This window comes from Acanthopagrus latus, chromosome 13 (assembly GCF_904848185.1).
Source record: "Acanthopagrus latus isolate v.2019 chromosome 13, fAcaLat1.1, whole genome shotgun sequence".
Lineage (NCBI taxonomy): Eukaryota > Metazoa > Chordata > Actinopteri > Spariformes > Sparidae > Acanthopagrus > Acanthopagrus latus.
Window position 1 is genome coordinate 12,754,735 of NC_051051.1, and position 22,396 is coordinate 12,777,130.

Below are 22,396 nucleotides of genomic sequence, written 5' to 3' on the forward strand. Positions count from 1 at the left end.
CCAGTATAAGATGTATCAGAAGCCTGACGATTTGAATCTGGCTCAGAGAAAGACGTTTCACATTCAGACTTCTTCATGACTGCCAGTGCCAGAAATAAAAGCCTGTTGGAGAGCTGTGATACAGGCTGCACTGGTAGAAGTAGGCAAGTAATCCAACTCCAGGCTAAAAAGGACTGAATACATACTGCTATTGTTATTATTAGCAGCAGGTAGTACATTTTATCATCACCACAAGGAAGCTGCTCTGTGCTATTAGCTACAATGTGACCAGAATAATTTGAGTGTTGTATCTCTTAAGTGAGTAACTTTTCAAACCGGTTGCACTGGTGCGCCTACCTTTTTCCATTTAGGTGCACCAGCTCACAATGTAGGTGCACCCATACAATACATTTTGATGAAATCTCTTCACACATTGTTTTAATAAGTGTTGGGAAGAATAAAGATGCAAATACATTTCTCTTCAAATACAGGACCCCCCCTCCCCTGTAAAAATACTCCAGAATGGATAAAGGTTTAAAATCACAAGGATGTAGTTATATAACAGCAAGACTTTCCAGCATGTCATTTAACCTCTGGGCTTCAACATGTTTTCCCTGCGCATCCATGCATGTTATCTGCTGAACTGAAACTAGTTGTAACTGCATTGTGTTTTTGATTACAAAAAAGTTTCATCTTAACAATACAGTTGTAGAAAAAAAATTTGAATATTTATCCAGCATCCGCAGTACAAATAATAATACAGCTGCATGTGAAACATATGCACAGCTGTCTGTGCACAACTGTGTTTGAAAATTTGCTGATTTAATAGAATCCATCAATATATTGCATACTATATAGTCATTTCTAGGTTATTCCATTCAAAAAGGCACATTCAAAATTGACCTTGTTGAACATAAAAACATTTGAATGTCCATTTAATAAAGACTTTCTAGATCTATTTCACAAAATGTCACTACTTTTTAATTGCCTAGTTTTGATTACCTTTCAGCTTGTATCTTTAATAGGTCTATATATTAGGAGGGAGAGCTTCATGCTGCAGGAGGCCATCTCCATCTCATTAGGTAAATGGACTCATGCATCTGCTGCTATAAAACACACTTCCACAAATCAAGCAGTGGCTTACAAAGAATCATTTACATGTCACATGGTAAACCTGTGACTCCTTATATTCATTTCCCTTTAGTGAAAAAGTAGAAGTGAAATAAAATATTGTGCCTTGCAGCTAAGCCCAAACATATCAGCAGATCAATCTTTCCTGGTATGAGTTTAACTGTTTATCATACGCAAATGCTTGAGTGAGCTGTCATAGTAAGAGCCAAAATAATGTACAGTGCGGAAGTTATGCCTGCTTCTCTGTCATGTGATGTTGTGGGACAGAAAATCACTCAGCAGCACCTGGAAGTGTTTATTTCTTTGGCAGCAGGCCAATGATTAAGACTTCTCATATCTCGGACGTGCAAGTGCAAGCTCATCAGGTTTGGAAGTGTGGAGGGCTTTCCCCCAGATGAGATTAGCAGACTATAAAATAACTTTTAACTATTTACTGAGGCTATGAAAAACCTCAACAGGTATACTAGTAAACATGCAGTGGGTTTAGACACACAGTTTTTGTGTGAATAATGTTGTGGTAAAACTTGTTTATATTTTGAACAGTTTCAGGCATGTAAAGCTATAGCTTTCAAATAGTTTTCCAGTTATCCACAGAAAAGCAAAATCTGGGTGCACATTTTAGAAAATATTGTATTTCTGAATTTTGTGACCTAATCGTTGAGTGGGTCCACAGTCCAAACACTGGGCTTCAAATTCCCCCTCTCTGCCTGCCCAGCCCCGCCCGAACCAGCCGCAAAACTGAACACCAGATTTGGCCTCTTGTGTCTGAGGTTTTATTTTAGGAAAGGAGGGCAGCGAGTCACCAACACAGAGTGTCAGCCTACATGTTGACACACAGCTATAGAAGTGGGATATGAATAAGATATGATGCCCAGGAAGTTAATGGGGCTAAAATATATCCAAATGGTTTTCAGTGTCTGTAAACTGATTTAGTTATCAATACATACATTTTACAATTTAAATCTAAATTTCAATTACTTGTTACTATAATGTAATCTTTTCAACCTTTTTGCAATAATTTGATTGGCTGCCAAGTATCCATCAAAAACCATACATCAGAAACATGCAATAGTTCTGGTCAACAGGTTCTTATAAGGGTACATGCACCACAGTGAACAAAACACCAAAGTTACCATTATCTGAAGAGCATATAAAGGTGGAACAGGGAACCAGACACTGACAGCCAGACTTCAGGAACCACAGCAGGGTCAAACAATGCTAGAAGCACAAGACCATTCAAGGAGAGCTATAGTCAAATCATTAACAACATTCCAACAACCTGGAATGAACCCTCTGGCTTTAACTACCTCAGTCTGGTGTCTAGTCAGCGTTTTGTAAAAATATTTAAAAAGACACACACAGGTGCTTTAATTCTTACATAAGCAGGTGACTTCATGTGGGGCAGTGACACAGAAACACAAACTTCTCTTGCAGGTTCTGCACAACCATTACAAGGTAGCATTACAATGCATTGCGAGTACTGAGAGCTGAGTAAAACAACCCCATTGTCCCCGTTTCCATTCTCACATTATCCTGCTAACAATACCGAAGCATGAGTGGACAACAGCATGAACTCAATACTTCCTGTTCCGTTCCAATGAAAAAGCGGGAGGCTGGGAAGCAATTAAACGCCGCTTCACAAGACAGGATTAAAGGGATCATATTACCTGTGGAACAAACTGCTGGAACAAATGTCTCACTATTCCATCAGAGAAAATAACCCTTAGATCAACAGCAACTGAGAACAGATAAATATCATTAGTTGTAGCAGTTTCTACCTTATAAGTTTTATACCATACATGTATAAAAAAACTTCATATTCATGTTGCACAAATGCGACAAATGTCTATGCATCAATCACAGAGTAACTTGACTTCAAATATGGCCTTTGCTGACCTCAAGTGAACTTGTCACCTGCTGCGGCAGAGGGACTAATAGGTGTTTTTAATACACCTGAGATTACTGGTGAGTCATGTTACACGAGCAACAGAGCACACTTCTGACCACGCCCAAAAGGCAACACATGTAATAATCATGTAATAAAAAATGTTTTTCAGAAATGTATGAAGCTGAACTTCCAACACAGGACAAACTGGGGTCTGCGTTCTTGTTTTACGTGCATCAGTGGGCACATTATTTGTTCATCAGTCCCGCCATCAATTAAGCCCAGAGCTCGACAGCGCATCCCATAAAAAGGCTGAGAGCTGGGCAGCTAGCCACCGTGGCATTCTGTGGAACCAGTTGACCAGAACCTCGGGACACACATCCTCCTGTTACACTTCCTATTTCTGTCCCATAAAAGCTGCACCCATTAGTCTCAAGAGGAATCTGTCATTCATCTGGTGCCTGCACTGCTTCCCCTGTCTTTTAGCACTGTCTATCGCTGAAGTACGTTCACTGAGACAAAGCAAAAGGACAGGCCATCACGTGGCTTGTTTCCCCAAAATCACAGAGTATAACAGTGCTATTGCAAGATACAGTATTTTATTTCAATTTGCTAAAAATGAAGAAGAATAAACATTTAACATCTATTTTGAGGAGCCTAGTGTTTTAAAGCATATCCAGGGCTTCAGACGGTGACCTTTGAGATGTAATTTTCAACCATTTTTAGAGGCCGTGCAACTAACAAGGAGCACCTCACATGCCCTATTGATTTTGTTTTATGAAATCAACAATACATTTTTTTTTAAATAAGTGACTCAAATATAATTAAGTCTGGGTGTCCCTGCTCAGGCAGCTGCCCCCCGTGACCCGGCCCCGGATAAGCGGAATAAAATGGATGGATGGATGGATGGATGGACTCAATTATCACTTTGTCCATTATAAAGAATCCAGTCTGCAGTTTAGACACTTAACTGATAAACCAGAAATTGCAGAGCAGCAGTTCAAAACTGAATATTATGAACAGATGAATCAGTATTACAGTTAAGATAGAAAAAATACAAATGCTTTGCAGAACATGATGATTTAAGCGGTGTGTCACTACTCGTACATTTTTTAGTATGGGAGCACCAGTGCTACTAGAGAGTAAAGTTGGTCTAGAGCCCTGACATTTCTTCAGCAAAGAGAAACAGAGCACTTCAGTCAAAGTCAAGCCATTGTTAACATGTGCACTTTATAATTACTTTTAAATAAAATGCACAGCTTGCATTGCTCATTTGAAATGCAATTAGAGTTGTGTGACCTACAAACAGTCGTGCAGCTCGCTTGTTGTGTTCACTATGCTTCAGTATAATTACAACCTTCAGGCCCACGACTGTAGCAAAACAAACCACTGCCTGTCTGACGTACAGTAAAAGCTGTGTGACTCAGCACTTCCAAAGAATCACTCTGGATCAGCAAAGGTGCATGTAGAAACCTGAGCAGTACAACTACTTCTCCATATTTGAGCACAGATTACTTTCGTGATAATATCACCTAAAACAATCAGTTTGGCCTCAGAGCTGAGTAGCCAAAAGTATCCACTAGAGGGCAATCAGTAGATAAATGGACAGATCTTAGTTCAGTACTTACAGTAGCAGAGCGATGCCTTGGTCATCTTGGGTGGACACTCTCACGGCTTGACTACAGCTTAAGCCTTTATTTCACATTTGGGTCACACAGCTGAGGTTTACATTCAGTAGCAGGCATGCTCAGGGGCACATGCATTCAATAACTTGAACTGTCACATATCCCCATTAGCTTCTTCATATAAATAGGAGGTTAATCAGGCCTGGATGTGCATAACAGAGCTGTACAGGAGACATGTGGCAGGAAGCTACATCAAAGACCTGTAACATCTGTAACTTGCTACACAGCTCTTCTACTGAATTGGCAGCACGTTCTCAAATGAAACAAACAGTGCCATAAAGTTGTGACCCTGCTGAGTAAACTACTACTGGGACGGAGGCAGATGCTGCCTGAGGATGATTTACTCTCACTCACTCAAACTGGACAGCCATCAGTCCCCATTTAGGCTGAATTCTTATATCCAGTTATTTGTTTGCATATTTGTTGATCCCAAAATCTCCCTGCCTCCCTCTGTGCAGGAAAGATGTACAACCAGTAGGAGTTTGTTTGTCTGTCTATTTAAATCCGATTAGCTACTGCATTAAAACAGTAGCAATAGTGCCTTTAATGCAGCAAACATGACTTGATCCTTTGCAGGTTTCCCACCCAAAACCATGGCCAAACATGAAAAAAGAAACAAAATCATTATTTTGTTATCTTTTAAAGTAAGGCTGATTAATTATCAAATGTGTCTCGCTTATCAAAATCTATCAAACATAACCTTTATCGTGCTGCTTTTTAATAGACAAGGGTATGGACTACTTCTTGGCGAAAAGGAAGTTAAGGGAAATTTGATTTTCTGCTAAATTGACATCTTTGTCCACTGGCAGAATCGCTAGTATATATTTTGCATTTTAACAGCCACTCAATTACTTTCACAGCCACTCAATTACTTTAACAGCCACTCATTACTCTTTTATCTGTTTTTGCTGCTGAATGAAGCACATATACCAGCTATTTACATATTACCCAGCATTTGGCTGGCTAACTTCCTGTATTTCTTATAAACCAGTATTATTGTAGCTCTTAGAATGAAGGAAGTAAGACTTGAAATAATCTTGGAATTGGGCAAGAACACTGCAATCGATGCATCATATTAAGCAACATATATGAAAGTGGCTGTTAAACAAAAAAAAATAAGACACGTACGCAATTAATTACCAGGGAATCCTGAAATGATGTGTGGTATTCGAGTGCCTGAGTTTCACAGTCTGTTGTCAAACATGTTGCAACACCTTGCACTCTGTTTAGGCCTGTCAGCGTATTGTGCCATTTCCTGTTTGAGAGTGAAAAAGTCCCAACTTGTCATTTTGTCTTGAGAGAGCATGTTGGGAGTACAGAGAGGTACCAACCAGGAATCTAAGCAGAATATATACACAGCATATATAAACATAAAAGTCCCCTCCCCAGCAGTGTTATTGGCTCACCATGCTGCCAGCCAGTGCTGTAGACAGTCGGTTGGGGCGCTCCTCTTCAGATCCCTCCCTCTCCTCCAGTCTACTGGGCTCCTCTGTGCCAGCAATGGCTCCTGCCAACATAAAAACACACTACCTTCAGACATGGGGTGTGTGTGTGTGTGTGGGTGGTTGTGGAGTACGTGTGATTGCGCAAATGGCTGGATTCCTTTCTTGGTCTAAAGTACAGGCAAGTAGGATAAAAGTGGACACTGAAATCATAAAATCTCAGTGATGTAGAAGTAGAATATGAATTTATTTTACATTTCATCATTCACTCCCCTGCTACCACTTCTAAAACCCAATGATTCAATGCTTGCAGGAGAGTATTGCTGCTTGGGGCAAGACCTGCTGGCTACAAATGAGGGCAAGTCAGTGTAAACAAACACTCTGCACACATGTAGTGCTGCAGACAGACATGCAGACACATGCATGAAGTCCGACGCCACGTTGGAAAACTCAGAGCAGAATGGCTGACCTGATATGACCTGACCTGAGGAGAGAAACTCTAATTTACAGGAAATGCAAACTCAACATTCTTCGTCTGATTATCAGCAGCCAAACAGATAAGTGCAGAAGAAGTAAGCAGCAGAAGTGTCCAAACTCCACGACTCTTCTACACACCCAACACCCAACAGTGTTCCAGCTGGCACGCTGAGGTGGATCTTCAAACAACATGACTGGGAGGTTCTGAAATTACTTCTGGTACTGGATATCTAAACAGGGCTGTGGGCTGCTACAGTGGCTGCACACACAATAGAGGGACAAGTTTAAACACTGACAATAAATATAGAGTGAGCAGCCTGAAACCAAACACTTGATGCACTAAATAAGTGCATGAAAAGTAATTCTCTCATACTGCACTGCCTTCTCTTCCTGTGCATATGTAAGCTCAGTCAGGAAACTCAGTGTAGGTTTACTATAAAAGAGACGCGCAAACACACACACACACACACACACACACACACACACACACACACACACGAACACACACACACACAGCTAAACAAAACATGGACACAGCATTCACTTCCTTGTCTTGAGGACTAGACTAAACTACCTACACACTGATTACACGGACGCAACGTATAAATGGATTAAAGCTCTCGCTGTCTCATTTTACTACTTTTTTTTTTCCCAGACACACCCCCTTTTGCACACAGCTCCACAAACAGAGGAAAAACTACTCTCAACTTACAAAATACTGCTCCCAAAGTAAGCTTCTCTTACCTGTACAATGTGCTGAATCTCAAAACCTTTGAAAAGTTTAACTTTTGTCTATCTCTAAAGGTTGAATTTAAGCTCAGTGCTTTGCAAAGTAGCAGTAGTCTCCGTCTCCCAAACACATACTGGTTGTAATGCAGTGCATGACATGCCTCCCTCCGTCCCTCCCTCCCTCACTCCCTCCCTCGCTCTGTCTCTATCGCTTACTCTTTCTCCCTCCCACTCTCTTAGTGCCAGGCTTCTCAAAGTGAAAGAAGCCGTACTACAGGGCATGGACTTTCCACATTTACACCCACCTCCGCTCGTGACTCATTTTTATCAGAAGGGACAGCTTTTACTGCTGGTCTGTCATGAATATAAAAATAAGATTACATTAAACTAGATGTAAGATACGCAATTGTTTTTAAAGGTACAATATCACAATTTTACTCAGGATGAGTCACCTACTGATGAAATAGAATGTGTAATAAAAATGTTAATATAATGCGGTGTAACTCAAATCAAGGCCGATCATTACCAAAGTTACACACAAATTTAGCAGCAAAATTATTGTGTAAAGGAAGTAAGGAGACCAAACCTTTGAAGATGGATAATTTATGATTTGGCCAAGTGTTGGACAAGAACCTTGACCACAACCTGACATACAATTGTCTTTAAAGTTGTGGTGGCTAACAATTGCTAATTCAATCAACTCTACCGAGTATGTTTTGCTTTCACCCTCGTCCATTTGTTTATTGGTTGGTTGGTTTGTCAGCAGGAATACTCAGAATCTATTGAACGGATTTCCATTAAACTTGGACGGAGGATGGGTCTCAGCCCAGAACAGATCCCATTAACTTTTGGCACAGATCCGCATACAAGGACGGGTCCTCAATTTTTTTCATACTTTCTTTTACATTGCGAGATAGGGCATTACATTGCAAGATTTCTCAGGGAATAACGTATGGATCTTGTGGAATTTTATTTCTGTTTTTCTTGACAAGACATCATACGTGTGGTAACTGGACGCTAAGTGCTCGTTGCTCACTCTGTCTGCAGTTTGGCGTTGGTTACAGCTCATATACAGTGGGTTTATCAGACCGTGGTGGCTGCAACAGCTGCGTACTGCTGCAGGAAACAGGGCTGATGAGAGAAATGAGACTGAACCGTACAGTATGATTGTCAACTACAGAAGCAAAACAATGGGCCAGAGGACAAAAGCCTGGCAGCTCTACAGAGGCCCCAACATGCAACTCTGCATGTTAGCCACCCAATTAGCTCACTTTATTATTAATCATCTATGTTTAAAACATCTATAGGCTGACAATATTTCTCAAATGGCTCTACTGGCACCATTATCAGTTTGATTATTAAGTTTTCTAAGTACATGTTTTTAAAGTGAAATGCAATCGTATTTTTCTCTGTCAAGACGAGAACACAATTTGGTTTATAAACTCATTCCCTCGAGTCGTGCTCTCTGTCTGCATACTGGCACACAAAATACACAGTTTATTTTTATGATTTATCTGTTTATTCATTCATTTATATAACTTGTTTTTTTTAGTAGCATGACAGCACAATAATTACAACTGTATTATACAATCTTGTGTATTGCTAATTAAATTGAATCCTGAATCTTTTGATGCACAGACTGCAAGCGCCTGTCAGTGGTAATTCTGCTTTTACAGAGGTTTAATGAGGTCAATTCAACACACTGATCACATGTGCAATGATGTCTTCAACCTGACACCTGTTTAAAGGCAATGCTTGTGAAAATAACACACCAGAGGCTGCAGCTGGGGTGTTGTCAGGGAGATATCTTTAAACACACGTATTGTCTTGTCAAAAAATAGAAATTAAAAATTCCACAGACAGGTTGGTGTGTACTTGTGAATGAAAAGTGTTACTATTAACTCTAGGTACCTTCCACATCTTCCTTTGTACTAATACAATACCCTAGTACCACAACTTTAAGTTAACTAATAGCTTACAATGAGAACGAAAACATTATTCTCTGCAAAACCATTGATTATTTTAATATCTAAGAAAAGAATCATCCCAATCATCTTAAAAGTTAAGTTCTACCAAACACAAGCCTCCAAATACTTTGGAAAACTTTTCATTAAAATGAGGGGGAAAACAGGAAAATTTAATAGGGTGACAGATCTGAGAAATTATTCAATTCCAGCTTGCAAAACCCCCAATGCTCAATGCTAAGGACACATTTAGGTCAAAACTAAAAAAGTATTAAGGTTCAATAAACAAGTCTACATTTGCAAATGCCACACAAATTGGCTTGATGTTAAGTTTGGGCTTTTGAGGATAGCGGAGCTGGAAGCTACTTCAGGAGCAGATGGTAAACTGAGTGGGAGGACTGAGCAGTCAAGTAATTGCAACAAAGATAAGACTGAAGGGTGTGAACTTTACTGAGGGGAGAGGGAGATGGTCTGGAGAAGATATAGGAGTCCTCATGTCCTATAATGAAGACACACGCTTTTATGAAAAACATCAGCTGCTGCAATGGACTGAAAGCTTAAAGACTTCATCTCCACAGATTAATTCTTCATGTCAATCAGCATTTTAGAAGTGTGGCAACCAACATAAAATGTTCAATAATTGTGAAAAATGCTTGCCACAATTCCCGAGTCCAAAGCAAAGTCTTCAAATTGCTTCTTTGTCCAACCAACAGTCCAAACCCCAAAGACTGCTCATTTACTTTCATGAATGACAAAGAAAAGCAGCAAATTCTGTTATTTAACAGGCTGAAACCAGCTATTTCTTTTTTAACACTTTCCACTTGAAAAATGACTGAAGCAACTAAACTATTACGACACAGCTGCCGACTAATTTATTTTCTATCACTCTGTTGGTGAATCGATTAATTGTTGTTGCCTTACGGTCAACGCTCAGTATGCGCTGACAGTAGGCAATTTCCATTACTGGGATAATCGTGAGTATCGTCATATCAGTGATTTTAAAGTCTAGATTGACTACCTACAGTCCCACATTGATTTCCTGATTTATATTGATTTGCCAACAGGAGAAGCATTCATCTTTCCAGCCATTTCAAATAAGTCTGTCTCCACAGCTGAAGCACAGTTTGCCCATGTGATCAGTGTTTATGTAAACGTGCAATAAAAAACATAATTAAAGACAAGACAATCAGTTTTCTCACTTCATATCATTTAGCTGTGTTCAATTTGTAAATCCAGTGGCTTTCACTGCATAACTGATAAACTGATAAAGACACTCATGCTGAATTAAATCTACAGAAAAAAAAAATATTCGTCCACTTTTAATTGACTGACTGATTAACGTTGAAAATAATCAGCAAATTAGTGCACTCTGAAAATAATACTACATTAAATAAAACTTAATGACCCAATACATCATTTCAACCACAGCGACTGACAGTTAATAAAAAAAAGTGGCAGGTGTAACGAGAGAGCAGTGACGCTGGGAAGAAATACTCAAATCTGTTGTCAAATATATCAAGTAACAATTATAGAGATGAGTGTTAAGTCACAGGACGCCCTTTGCAAAACCAGTTTCTCTTCCTCATTAGAGTAAAAATACATTTCCAGCCCCGTGGGGATTCACGGTGCTTCCCATTGATCAGAAGAACAATTGGCCCAACCACATATTTCAAGCCATGCCGGTAAAATGTGCAGCTCCGCCGGAGCACGGTATAACAGGTGCTCCATATGACTCGTGACAACACAACAGGTGTGGTCGCGTGATGACAGAGATAAAGTTTAATGACATGCGAGGTGAAAGTGAAAGTGGACGACAGCCTCGCCACAGACTGCCACAATGCTCGGAGGCGACTAGTTTAGTCAAACCGAAAGTGCGTGTATGTGTATGTGCTGTGTTTCCAAACGTTAGCATCGTGCTAGCTGCCGGGATAGCAACACTACGGGAGGCTGGCGCGTAAAATTCGCTCATTCGCAAACCGAAAACGACAAAACGGCTCAAGGTTCACACGTCCAACACAAGTCTGACAGCCTGGGAACATGTCACACACAATACATTATCTACAAGTTACTTAATTTTGAAGAATAAATCGAGTTACTCACTCAGAAAGAATCAGCTGACACAACGGTGACTCAGTAGACTACACGACTTCCGCATTCTTGTGTGATGACAACAGCGCCAGCCAATAGTCACGAATGAAACTGAACGTTGTTAGCCAATGGCGCCGCAGAATTCGTGCCGGCCAATGACGACTTACAACAGTCAGGCGAATGAATCGCACACACCCACAGAGGAGCGAATCAGGTGGCACAAAGCTCCAGAAGCGCACCAATAGAAAATCACAGCGCGGCACAAACTGGATCCACACATGCAGAGAGGAGCGGTACGTGCGCACAGGCGCTGCCCGGCAGGATGTGCAAGGAATCCAAGAAAAAACATTTAATCAGTGAAAATGAAATTGAAATTGGAGAGCTTTGTAAATGCGTTGAGCCATAGCTGTCAATAATTTAAAGATATTATTAAAATAAAATGATACATAATACACAAGGCTATACTGTATATAGAGAAACTGTGAAAACAAAAACAAAAGAGGGAACCATTACAGGGAAGTCTTTTAAAAGGTCATACCAATATTTGTTTCAGGGAAATTCCATCTAAGGGCTGCTTAATGCAGTTCAAGCCAGCCTGACCTCCTCTGCTAAGACGTCAGAGATGGCGAGATCTAAAATTGAGACAATTAGTCAGTTAATTGATAATTCAATCAGTGGAAAATGACATAATTACAATTCTGATAATTGCTTGTTTGTGAAAAGTCATCCTCCAAGCCAAAAAACAAAGCAAACTTCCTCCTGCTCCAGCTTCTAAAATGTGTTTTGCAGTGTGTTCCTCTGTTTTATATAACTGTACATGAAATATCTTTTGGGATACTTGAACAAAACAATTAGTCATACTGTTCTCTGGGAACTGGTGGTGAGCATTTCTGACTATTTATATTTCTTACATTTTATCGACAAAACAATCTGTTGATAAAAAAGATAATCAATGAATTAAGCGATCATGGAAATAACTGCAAGATGCTGCCCTAATTAGATCACTTCTTGTTCTGAGTTGTTATTTGAGTGCCCAATGTGACCCAGTACTGACGCAAACTCGTTGAACAATCAACCACATGACCCTTGTCTTTCTTGTGGGGCTTCCCTGACCTAGAGAGTAGCGTATCTACAGGCCTACATACATCTGACATGCTCTTGCCTTTGCACCATTACACTGCAGCAGGGGTCCAGACACTATTTTTGTTAATCTGCCTCATGTGTAACAGCCTGACCTAATATGCTCTCTGATCCCAGTCAACAGCCACACTTACGCCTCAGCACTCTCATTGCTACTGTCCCTGACACTTCCCCCTGAACTGCTGGGCACACCGCGACCTCCCAATGATCCCTATAACCTCTGCCTAAACTGCCGAGAAGCTAAAAGAAAATACATGTGTGCTGTTGTGTTAAGGCTTTTTGATCTGCCAAATAATGTGGTGATCCCAGTTATAATGAATAGAACAGGTGTCATGATAACAGCCTGTTTTTTTAATCCTTGTTTTAACATGTGAATCCTGATGAACTTAACGGCTCCCACTATTCATATAATCTCCAAGAATAAAAAATACAGTTGACGATTCAGAATCAGTCTTTGTACAAGTAGAGAGTTCCGGCTGTACTGACAGTTCTGAAGTACATGACTGTGTGATCAGTTTCATGGCAGTTTGAATCATGCGGTATTGCGCCCTCTGCTGGTATTTTTATTCAGTGCTGTACACTCAGTTCAGTTTGTCATATTCTCAATGCATTATTTTGATTTTTAAGCTGTAACGAGTCAGATAAACGGTTCCTCACCTGAGTCCGTTTCATCTATTGTTTTGTTATATTTTATCTCATTTATTTATTTCACATCTCGATTTTGATGTCTGACAATTCTTAAAGCAACATTAATTGCAATTGACGCTGTGATCCTACCCACTAGCTTCAAAACAGTGGTCTTGGGTCCTTTTTTTTTTTTCTCTGAGAACAGCTTGTTTATTTCAGTTATGGCGAAAATGAATATTTCTGAGTTTGTCTCATCCTCTCATTAATATTGTAGGTATTAAAATTCTGAGTTAGAATTTCCTCTACAAAACTACATAGTGCCCCTTTAAGGTATCAAAGTTACATAACGTTGCTTTAAACCAGTGTAACAGGAAGATTAAGAGCTTAAACACTGATTGATCAACATGAATATTCCTACTGATTCCTTGATAACTGATTTACAGTTTCAGCAGTCCATTGAAATGATTTTGACGCTGCTATTTTAAGGCAAAAAAACATGACATTGTGTTGGATTGAAAGGTCATTCATCCTTGACAGGTGTGTAACTGCTTTATCATACGAGTATACTGACATTATATCAGTTGTGTAAAATAGTCTGAAAATGACCATCACATCATCATTGCAATTATTTCACCCGGTGGGTGTACACGCGATGACCCTCGAAGGCTCTGAAGCCTGACAACCGATTGCACACTCACTGGACTCGGCAGAGATGTCAAAACTTTGGGCCACTATTGTTGAACCTTTTAACTAAAGTGCAGCAGGAAGAGAGGAGGCGGACAGGTGGGTGTAGCTCCCAAAGGACCAATCACAGCTGCTCATCAGGTCAGTACTTATCTGCAGGCCACCAGGTTAGACAATGTTTTTAGATCTCTTTCTTCTCTGAGCTGTGGCCCATCTACTATCACACCATGGTAAGAGACTCCAGCATTATCAGAGTTAGTGATGATGAGCAGGCGCTCCCCGATGTGGGACATTAGACACTTTCACAGCTGAGTAATTGGGGAGGTGATTGTATCTTCAGCGGATAAGAACAATTTTAATGATATTAGAAGTAAAAGATCTGCTGACTGGAGGTTAGTCTGAGCACACGTGGATCAAGTTACAATGATCTCTATCTTTTCTTTCCTTTTTAGACGAGCTACACAGATAAAGGGGAGAAGGTAAGATTAAAAAAGCCTCTGAGGAGTCTGTGATGCGTGAAGAGAACTGTTCATCCCGAGGAAGGGAGACCTGAATCATAATTGAGTGGCTGAATGTTGTAAGAGCGAATGAACTGTATGATCGATTTGATTGCAAATCTTTAAGCTGATTCAGTGAATCTAAAACGTGCGCTTGTGTTTATAACTGCGTGTGAATGGATTTCCCCTGTCGTGCTCTTGCCTTTTTAGCCCGCAAGGGGAAAGTTTGTCAAGTTTCACCATCTCACCTTCTGGGTCGGCAATGCCAAACAGGTCAGTATCCAAACGCTTGTGTCAAGGTTTTCTTTTTCTGTCACCAATTCTATGTTCATGATGTAACATCTAATTATTGTTCACATAATTCATAACTGAATGAAGATTAACTTTCCCAGAGGTATTGTTTTTGAAGATTCAGCGTCTGCATCATGTTTCTGAGTTTTTCACTGGGTAATTATAAAACTACAGGTTTAGGGTTGGTAATTACGTAATAGCTGTTACATTGTTCTGGGGTTGGGTGGGATGGCCTTAGGTAATATCACAAGTTTTAGGCTATATCACTATACACAACATTTATCGTGATATTTTCAAAATTTCGCCAAAAGCATTTCATGAATACTGGGACTGGGCGACAAAATCCGATATCGCAGTATTTTTTGACCAGATATCTCAATATTGTTTGTTGCAACAACATTATAGGGATGGATATTGGTACTTTCACAGAAAAAAAAAACAAAAAAAAAAAACATACAATCTGAAATATTCAAAAGTAATCTGACAGAAAATGAATCAGCAACATTTTGACGATCAGTCAGTTGTTGCAGTCATTTTTCATTAAAACACATCTTTGGGTTTTGGAGTACTTTACCTTCGATCCTGACAAAATGTAATAGCATCCTCACAAATTCCTGACATATTGTAGACGAAATGATCAATAAAATGAAATGAAAAAAATATTGGTAAATTTCAGCTCTACCACACTGTACAATTATTCCAGTCTACTGTTAATCATGTATTCTAACAAGCTCTTATTTTCTCAGTATTCTTTATTTTACGTGTATTTCTGATTCTGGCTCTGATTCATATATTCTAATACAGATAACTTATTTCAATTACAATTAAATGAAATGTACCAAGTGGAAAATGCCATAGCTTGGACTTCTAGTCATATAAAAAATGGAACCACTACTCAAACAGTACATCCAGCCATTCTATTTCAGCACACAGACCAGATGCCACTCAGCCAGGACTGCCAAATCCAAAATCACACATTTCTTGGAGGAGATGAACTCTCTGACTCAAAGTTCATTAGAAATCTCCATCTCACTAAAGACAGTCTGATCTCCCCTCAGGCAGCCTCGTTCTACTGTGACAAGATGGGCTTCGAGCCTCTGGCCTACAAGGGTCTGGAGACCGGCAGCCGAGAGGCGGTGTCTCACGTCATCAGACAGGACAAGGTATGCAGCTATTAAACCTCCTGTGCCGACTGAATAAACACTCAAATGCTTGACTGAACAGCACAACCCATGATGACTGATCCTCTCCACAAACACAACCACCCCTCCTCTCTCCTCACAGATTATGTTTGTGTTTGAGTCGCCACTCAATCCTGGAAATGAAGGCAAGTCAAACTTGATTTCAGACGTGAGACAGGTGGAATGCTGTGACCACGACATACTCTGTGTCCGCACTACAACATGGTTTTGTCTTTGAACTCAGAAATGGGACATCACCTGATGAAACACGGGGATGGAGTCAAAGACATCGCCTTCCAAGTGGAGGACTGTGACTTCCTGATAAAGGTAATCAGCGATACACACAAACATGATTGTGTGATGTCGATGTGCTGATGGAGTAAGTCACAGGCTGGACAGAACGGGCCACGGCACAAAACGTATACAGTACACTTCAATTAAAGTGCAACTCCACCTACTTTCCACGCATTCTTACTTGTCGTGTACATTACCCACAATGCAACAAAGCCGATGAGTGACATTACTGGAGGCAATTTATCAGATTACATGCTGCTTCCTCTGGAGCCACAGAAAGACTCTATACGACATGTTTTATGCAGCAGCAATCACCAAGAGCTATAGGAACACATTGATGTTTAAATTGGTGGAGTTACCCTTTAATGTACGGAGAGATGTCAGAGCGAGAAGGCTGTCAAAGTCAGCTGACCCAAGAAATTGGAGGCTCTGTGCCTTGCTCAAGGGGAGTGTTGAAATACTCTGTTACAAGTAAAACTGCTGTATTCAAAAAGTACAACAATATCAGCATTAGTACTATTATTGATTAATGTATGGTGTATCGTTAGCTACATTTTAGGTGACAGTCATTTCACTCTTAATAAATGATAACATTCTAATAAAAATATTTATTAAGTAGTTCTAAAGGTTTATGAACCCTAGTTGAAACTTTTTAATGGGTATCCAAACAATGTGGATGGATGAACTACACAGTATCTATTGACAGTACAAAGTATTATAAACATCAGTTGTGACTCTTTATTACACAATTGCTTTATAAAGGGTTTATAAATATGACCTGTTTGAATGTAGGGGCTCTTAACCAGCTTCAGCAGAGCTGGATGACAGCCTGAATCGTGTGTAGGAGCAGGGAAACATCTTAAATGTTTTACCACAGATAACTTATTTCAGTTCAAATTGAATGAAATGTACAAAATGGAATAGAGACACCACAGCCTTGACTTACAGCCATATAAAAAAAGAAATCATACCTGCTACTCAAACAGTTTGTTCAGACATTCGGGTTCAGCACACAGACAAGACACCACACAGCCAGGACTGCTACATCCACAATTTTACATTTCTGGCAGGAGATAAACTCTCAAACTCACTCAAGTTCATCAGAAATCTCTGTCACCGCTAAAGACAGTCTGATGTCTCTGCGTCACTCTGTAAAACATGCAGGACAGGCCCCCCGGGGGACAGGATTGACAAAATACTGCCCTGTAATAATACATCATTATTTAGTTGATGGCAATATTTTGCATTATTAGTTGAAAAAATAATGAGTAACTCACGTGAGGGGTAGGTTGGTTGGTGTGCTGGAGTAAAAAGCACAGCATTTCCCTCAAAGATTTGAAATGCTCGAGTGCTGCAAAGAAACTCATGATTGGACTTGAGTAAATCAATTTCCACCACTGTTTATATGTCTATATATGTATATATATATATATATATATATATATATATATATATATATATATATATGTCTATATATGTATATATATATATATATATACAGTTTGTCAGAAATGGAAGAAATAAGATCAAGTAACATGTTAGTTTATGTAATCTATTTAACATTGACAAAGACAGACAAAAAAACTGAACAATGCTTTAGGATACTACACTGAAACAGTATAAACACTATACACAGTTTTTCTTTTTGAGAAAAATTTTTTCCATCCTAGTGTTCCTTTAAAACCCACAGGTTAAAATGTGTGTGGTGCCCTCCCTGTGAGTTGAAATCGGGACAAACATGGCGACGGTGTGTCAGTGCAGCCTTGATGTTCGGTGACTCATTTGAACTCTTTACCTCGGTCAAGGTCAGACTGGAGGCTTGGATGAACTCTCTCTGTTGACCGCCGGGCGAGTCACCACTGACCTCACTCTGAGATCAACAGGAGAGTCGTCTGAGTTACATAAGCAGCAAATCGGGGGCGTGCAGAGGAAGACGTTCCGTCTTCTGCCACTGGGTGGGGGTCTCAAACACTGTTTCACTGCTCTTGTGTGTGCTAACCACTGATCCCAACACCTCTCCTCTGACAGACAGCTAAAGAGCGAGGAGCTATAATCGTCAAGGAGCCCTGGGTGGAGCAGGACAGCCACGGGAGGGTCAAGTATGCCGTGGTTCAAACGGTGCGAAAAAGATTTGAAAGCCACATGTGATAAACTAAATACACACATAAAACTGTAATTAATGAATGACGTTGTGCTCACACTCTGTCCCCAGTATGGAGATACAACACACACACTCATAGAGTACCTCAGTCCCTACAAAGGCCTGTTCTTGCCGGGATACAAGGAGCCCCTGTTCAGGGATCCACTGTTGGCCAAACTGTGAGTATGTCCAGGTTTTAGCAAAATAGTGTCACTCTATAAATCTTAATAAGACTTTAATGATTCAATGGCGCCACACTTCTAAGCATAGTTCATCGCACCACCGTCGACTCTATAAAGGCTTATTGCTACTAAGCTACACTGAGAGAAAGAGACCAGCATGGGATTACAGAATAAAAGTTTTATGTTACAACCGGATGCTTTAATATTATTTCATCATACAAAGCTTTTACATTTTAACCGCCGCCTTTTTCTTGTTATAAAAATGTATTATTTACCTTGTTATAACAGGAAATGTTTCATGCTGTTAGAAAATACTAACCCATACTGTAACAAGAAACTTTACTTGTTATAACAATATGTTATTTACCTTGTTAAAGCCTATTATTTGTCGTTCACAGCAAGATATTTTCACGCTATAACAAGATATTATCATGTTACTGCAGAATACGACCGTATCCCATCATAATAAGTACATTTTCTTGTTGTAACAGTATACTTTTCATTGTAATGATTTATTGATACATCATAAAACGACACATTAAAACAGATCTCACGTGATGAAGTTTCTTGTCAAGTTGTGATGAGTTTGCATGATGGGACAACATGAAAACATCCTGTTATAACGTGAAAACGTCTTTTGTAACATTCAGCTTTACACGTTGCAACCTGATAATAATCCATTTTTTTCTTTTCCAGCAGCAACAGCTGATGTTCATTTCCCCAGAGACAAAAGTAGACACAACCCTAACCCTAGCTGAAAACATTTCCTCGCCCTGACACCCACATTTGACAAGCTGCAGAGCCATTATCCAGATTATTATTTATTATTGTGCTGCTGCTGAACTGTCGTGGAAAAGTACCCATTTCTCTTTTTCTTCTGTGTAGTCCACCGGGGGGTTTGAGCTTCATCGATCACGTCGTGGGAAACCAGCCAGATGATGAAATGGTGCCAGTTTCTGACTGGTGAGGCTGACGGAGCGCACGTACACACACACACACACACACACGGTGGGCAGAGCAGAGCAGACACACACACATGGGGTAAAAGGACAAGTAAACAGGCCGATGGTCACTCCACTCCTGACGTGGGGGGGGGGCATTCGTGCAGACATTCATGGGTTCCTGTGCATCTCACTGATCTATACAATGAAAAAATCCAAGTTTTATATCAAGAGAAGTCAGCAAGAGAGGAAATGAGGCGTATCCAAACTCAACTCCAAGGCCTGTTCGTTTGACTTGTCGTCCTATTTCTTGTGCATGCGTCCTCCAAATTCCAGGTATCAGAAGTGCTTGATGTTCCATCGTTTCTGGTCGATAGACGACAAGCAGATCCACACGCAGTTCAGTTCACTGAGGTCCATAGTGGTGACGAACTACGAAGAGACCATCAAGATGCCGATCAATGAGCCCGCGCCGGGGAAAAGGATATCGCAGATCCAGGTGTGATTTTGTAACGACAACACTCTCCCCTTTTCTATATGAGGAACAGATGTGCAGTTTGGTGCTAAGTGATCAAAAATCAAAATCTTTCCACCTGTGCGCAACCATATTGTGACATTCAGATTTGCGGCGGCTCTCGGCTTACAGTCCTGCCTCAGTGCGTTTCATGACCCGCGTCTCCCTCTTCACAGGAATATGTGGACTACAACGGCGGACCAGGTGTTCAGCACATCGCCCTCAACACGTCAAACATCATTGACGCCGTGAGTCTCCTGAGTTTAATTATCGTCAGATTCACAGATTTCGCAGACCTCAGCCTCATCTGTCCGCCAAATCTGCAAGCACAGGCAAGTCACAGATCTTGCCCCCCCCCGCCCCGTTCTTGTCTCACGACAGATAGTGAACCTGCGCGCCCGAGGGATGGAGTTCCTCTCTGCGCCTGACACATACTATGTCGCCCTGCGGCAGAATCTCAAAAGCGCCAAGATCAAGGTGAAGGAGGACCTCGACCGTTTACAGGTGAGGATACGTGTTATTTTCAGCAAGCTCGAAATCATCCACGGGGCCTTTTGCTCATGTTCTAAAATGTAAATCATCCGTGTCTCCTTCGAAGGAACTGAAGATCTTAGTCGACTACGACGACAAGGGCTACCTCCTCCAGATCTTCACCAAACCTGTGCAGGACAGGCCGACCCTTTTCTTGGAGGTCATTCAGAGGCACAACCACTTTGTAAGTGCTGCACAAACTACTGTGGTAACCAAACTGAGGGGGAACTTTTAACCTTAATGTTTGATGGGATTTACAGGCCTGTAGTCCTGTTTCTTCTTTTCTTTTTTCTTTTTTACTTTCACCACCTTTAAGAAGCCAAGACCCGAACACCTGTTTACAGCTCCCACCCAGCGCGAGCAGTCGAACAGTAGCCCACTTGTAAAAGCTCAGTAAATCTCTCACAGAAACAGATTAAAAGGCTCCCTGCTTCACAGCGAGGGGGATCTTTGGATAGGGTTGCACCCTGTGGCACTTCAGTTCCAACTCCCAGCGCCCGTTCCTCTTGTCAGGACAGGCACATCTTGTCACTCTCCAGCGTTTCACTGCATCCATACATGTACACACAATGCATAAAAGTGAAAACAAATATCTGAACCACAGCGAAGAGCACCGCTGGATCTATGGAAACATTTACATGATTCACTTGCGTGCTCTCGCCCCTGTCAGACCCGAGTGGATGTTTGAGCCCGGTGAGAATATTTATCTGCCGTGATCCGACATCAAAGCGTTTAACACCCTGAATGGTGTCTGGGAGAAGATCCCCAGAGCCATAACAAAATGACACAGAAGAAGGCAGATCTTTGGGTAATTAGCCATCTGTGTGTGTTTGTTCTCCCTCCAGGGTTTTGGGGCAGGAAACTTCAAGTCTCTCTTTGAGGCCATTGAGAAGGACCAAGACGCCAGGGGCAACCTCAAAGTGCTGACACCCGAAGGGCAGGCCAAAGCCTTCTACTGATCCTCCGCCTGCTGCGGCTGCCAAACCACACTTAGACTGTTATAAATGGCTGTAGGCGCACATTTCAGAGGCAATCAGCAAACACCCTCCACAACGACAGTAAATCAAACACATGTACAGAGTGTTGAGTATCTTCATGTGACAAGCTGCAAGTGCGATCAGATATGCTTCAAGTTGTCTGTACGTTTGCATGCTGTATGGCTAAATAAAGAAACTCGTGTTCCTGCAGGTTGGCATGTGTGTTTGGGGTAACAGGGCTATACATTTTAAAGATATAGTTTGACATTTTGGGAAATGTAGTTATTTGCTTTATGCATAGAGTAAGATGATGATTGATCCCATATATACCACATCTCTTTAATTTGTACAATAAACTGTGAACCTAGCACCAGCAGACTGTTAGCTTAGCACAAAGAAAGACAGAAAACAGGAGAGACAGCTAGCCAAGCCAAAGGCAACCAACCAAGTCTGCATCCAAGCGCCTCTCCAACACCCCATAATCACAGCATCACTGCACCAGGCCTGGCTCAGTCCAAAGGTGACCAAATCACAATGGCACCAGTACAAAAGGGACACATACACAGGCCAGTCCGGGTTAACCACCCACAAGTGACCCTAATGACCCTGAAACTCAGAGCTCACACATGTCCTCTGTAAGGACACTCCCACGCAGAGTTTAAAAGCCTGCACCTCCCGTCCAGTTAGTCAGAACTGAAGAAGCATCTTGGATAAGAGGTGAAACGTCTTCTAGAAACTGAAATGAGCCCAGTCGCCTAAGAAACAGCGCTTAGAGTTACCACGACCTGGATGACTGAGAACCTTTGTCAACATAATCTGTGGTGTTGTTTTTACCGTTGTTTTTAGATTTTGTTACAAGACACTGTTTTCCCTGTTTCCAGTCTTTGTGCTAAGCTAAGCTAAGCTAAGCTAAGCTAAATACCGCCTGGCTGTAGCTTCTTATTTAGTGCAGGGAAATGAGAGTGGTGTCAATCTTCCCATCTAATAAAGAGAAGACTGACATCACTCTCATGTCTG

At 40.9% G+C, this 22,396-nt stretch overlaps 2 protein-coding genes across 4 annotated transcripts in view; one reads left to right on the forward strand and one right to left on the reverse strand.

Moving 5' to 3' along the window:
- mtmr4 (myotubularin related protein 4) overlaps positions 1 to 11,500 on the reverse strand; it is a 44,018-nt gene extending 32,518 nt beyond the window's left edge. Inside the window, exons 1-3 of one of the 3 annotated variants that reach the window (XM_037119392.1) lie at positions 7,344 to 7,371; positions 6,087 to 6,187; positions 5,821 to 5,935 (exon numbers count right to left, since the gene is read on the reverse strand). Coding sequence is in view for 2 of the 3 variants with exons in the window: in XM_037119390.1 (XP_036975285.1) it covers positions 6,087 to 6,089 (3 nt within the window). In the remaining variant the exon portion in view is untranslated. Of the gene's footprint in view, positions 1 to 5,820; positions 5,936 to 6,086; positions 6,188 to 7,343; positions 7,474 to 11,392 lie in introns of those variants that run through there. The other 2 variants (XM_037119390.1, XM_037119391.1) reach the window with 2 other exon arrangements.
- Positions 11,501 to 13,965: 2,465 nt separating this feature from the next.
- On the forward strand, positions 13,966 to 21,589 carry hpda (4-hydroxyphenylpyruvate dioxygenase a). Its single transcript, XM_037119622.1, has 14 exons — positions 13,966 to 14,061; positions 14,284 to 14,310; positions 14,539 to 14,601; positions 15,678 to 15,782; positions 15,904 to 15,946; positions 16,045 to 16,127; positions 18,123 to 18,212; positions 18,307 to 18,413; positions 19,302 to 19,379; positions 19,694 to 19,856; positions 20,048 to 20,119; positions 20,253 to 20,375; positions 20,470 to 20,586; positions 21,248 to 21,589. The coding sequence occupies exons 1-14, from the start codon at positions 14,059 to 14,061 to the stop codon at positions 21,359 to 21,361; spliced, it is 1,188 nt and encodes a 395-aa protein (XP_036975517.1). The 5' UTR covers positions 13,966 to 14,058; the 3' UTR covers positions 21,362 to 21,589.
- The last annotated feature ends 807 nt before the right edge of the window (positions 21,590 to 22,396 follow it).

Excerpts from the sequence above, each read along its gene's own strand:
- hpda (XM_037119622.1), top strand. Across the intron at positions 16,128-18,122 it reads ACTGTGACTTCCTGATAAAG|ACAGCTAAAGAGCGAGGAGC; the intron begins GTAATCAGCGAT and ends CTCCTCTGACAG. Across the intron at positions 19,380-19,693 it reads ATGGTGCCAGTTTCTGACTG|GTATCAGAAGTGCTTGATGT; the intron begins GTGAGGCTGACG and ends TCCAAATTCCAG.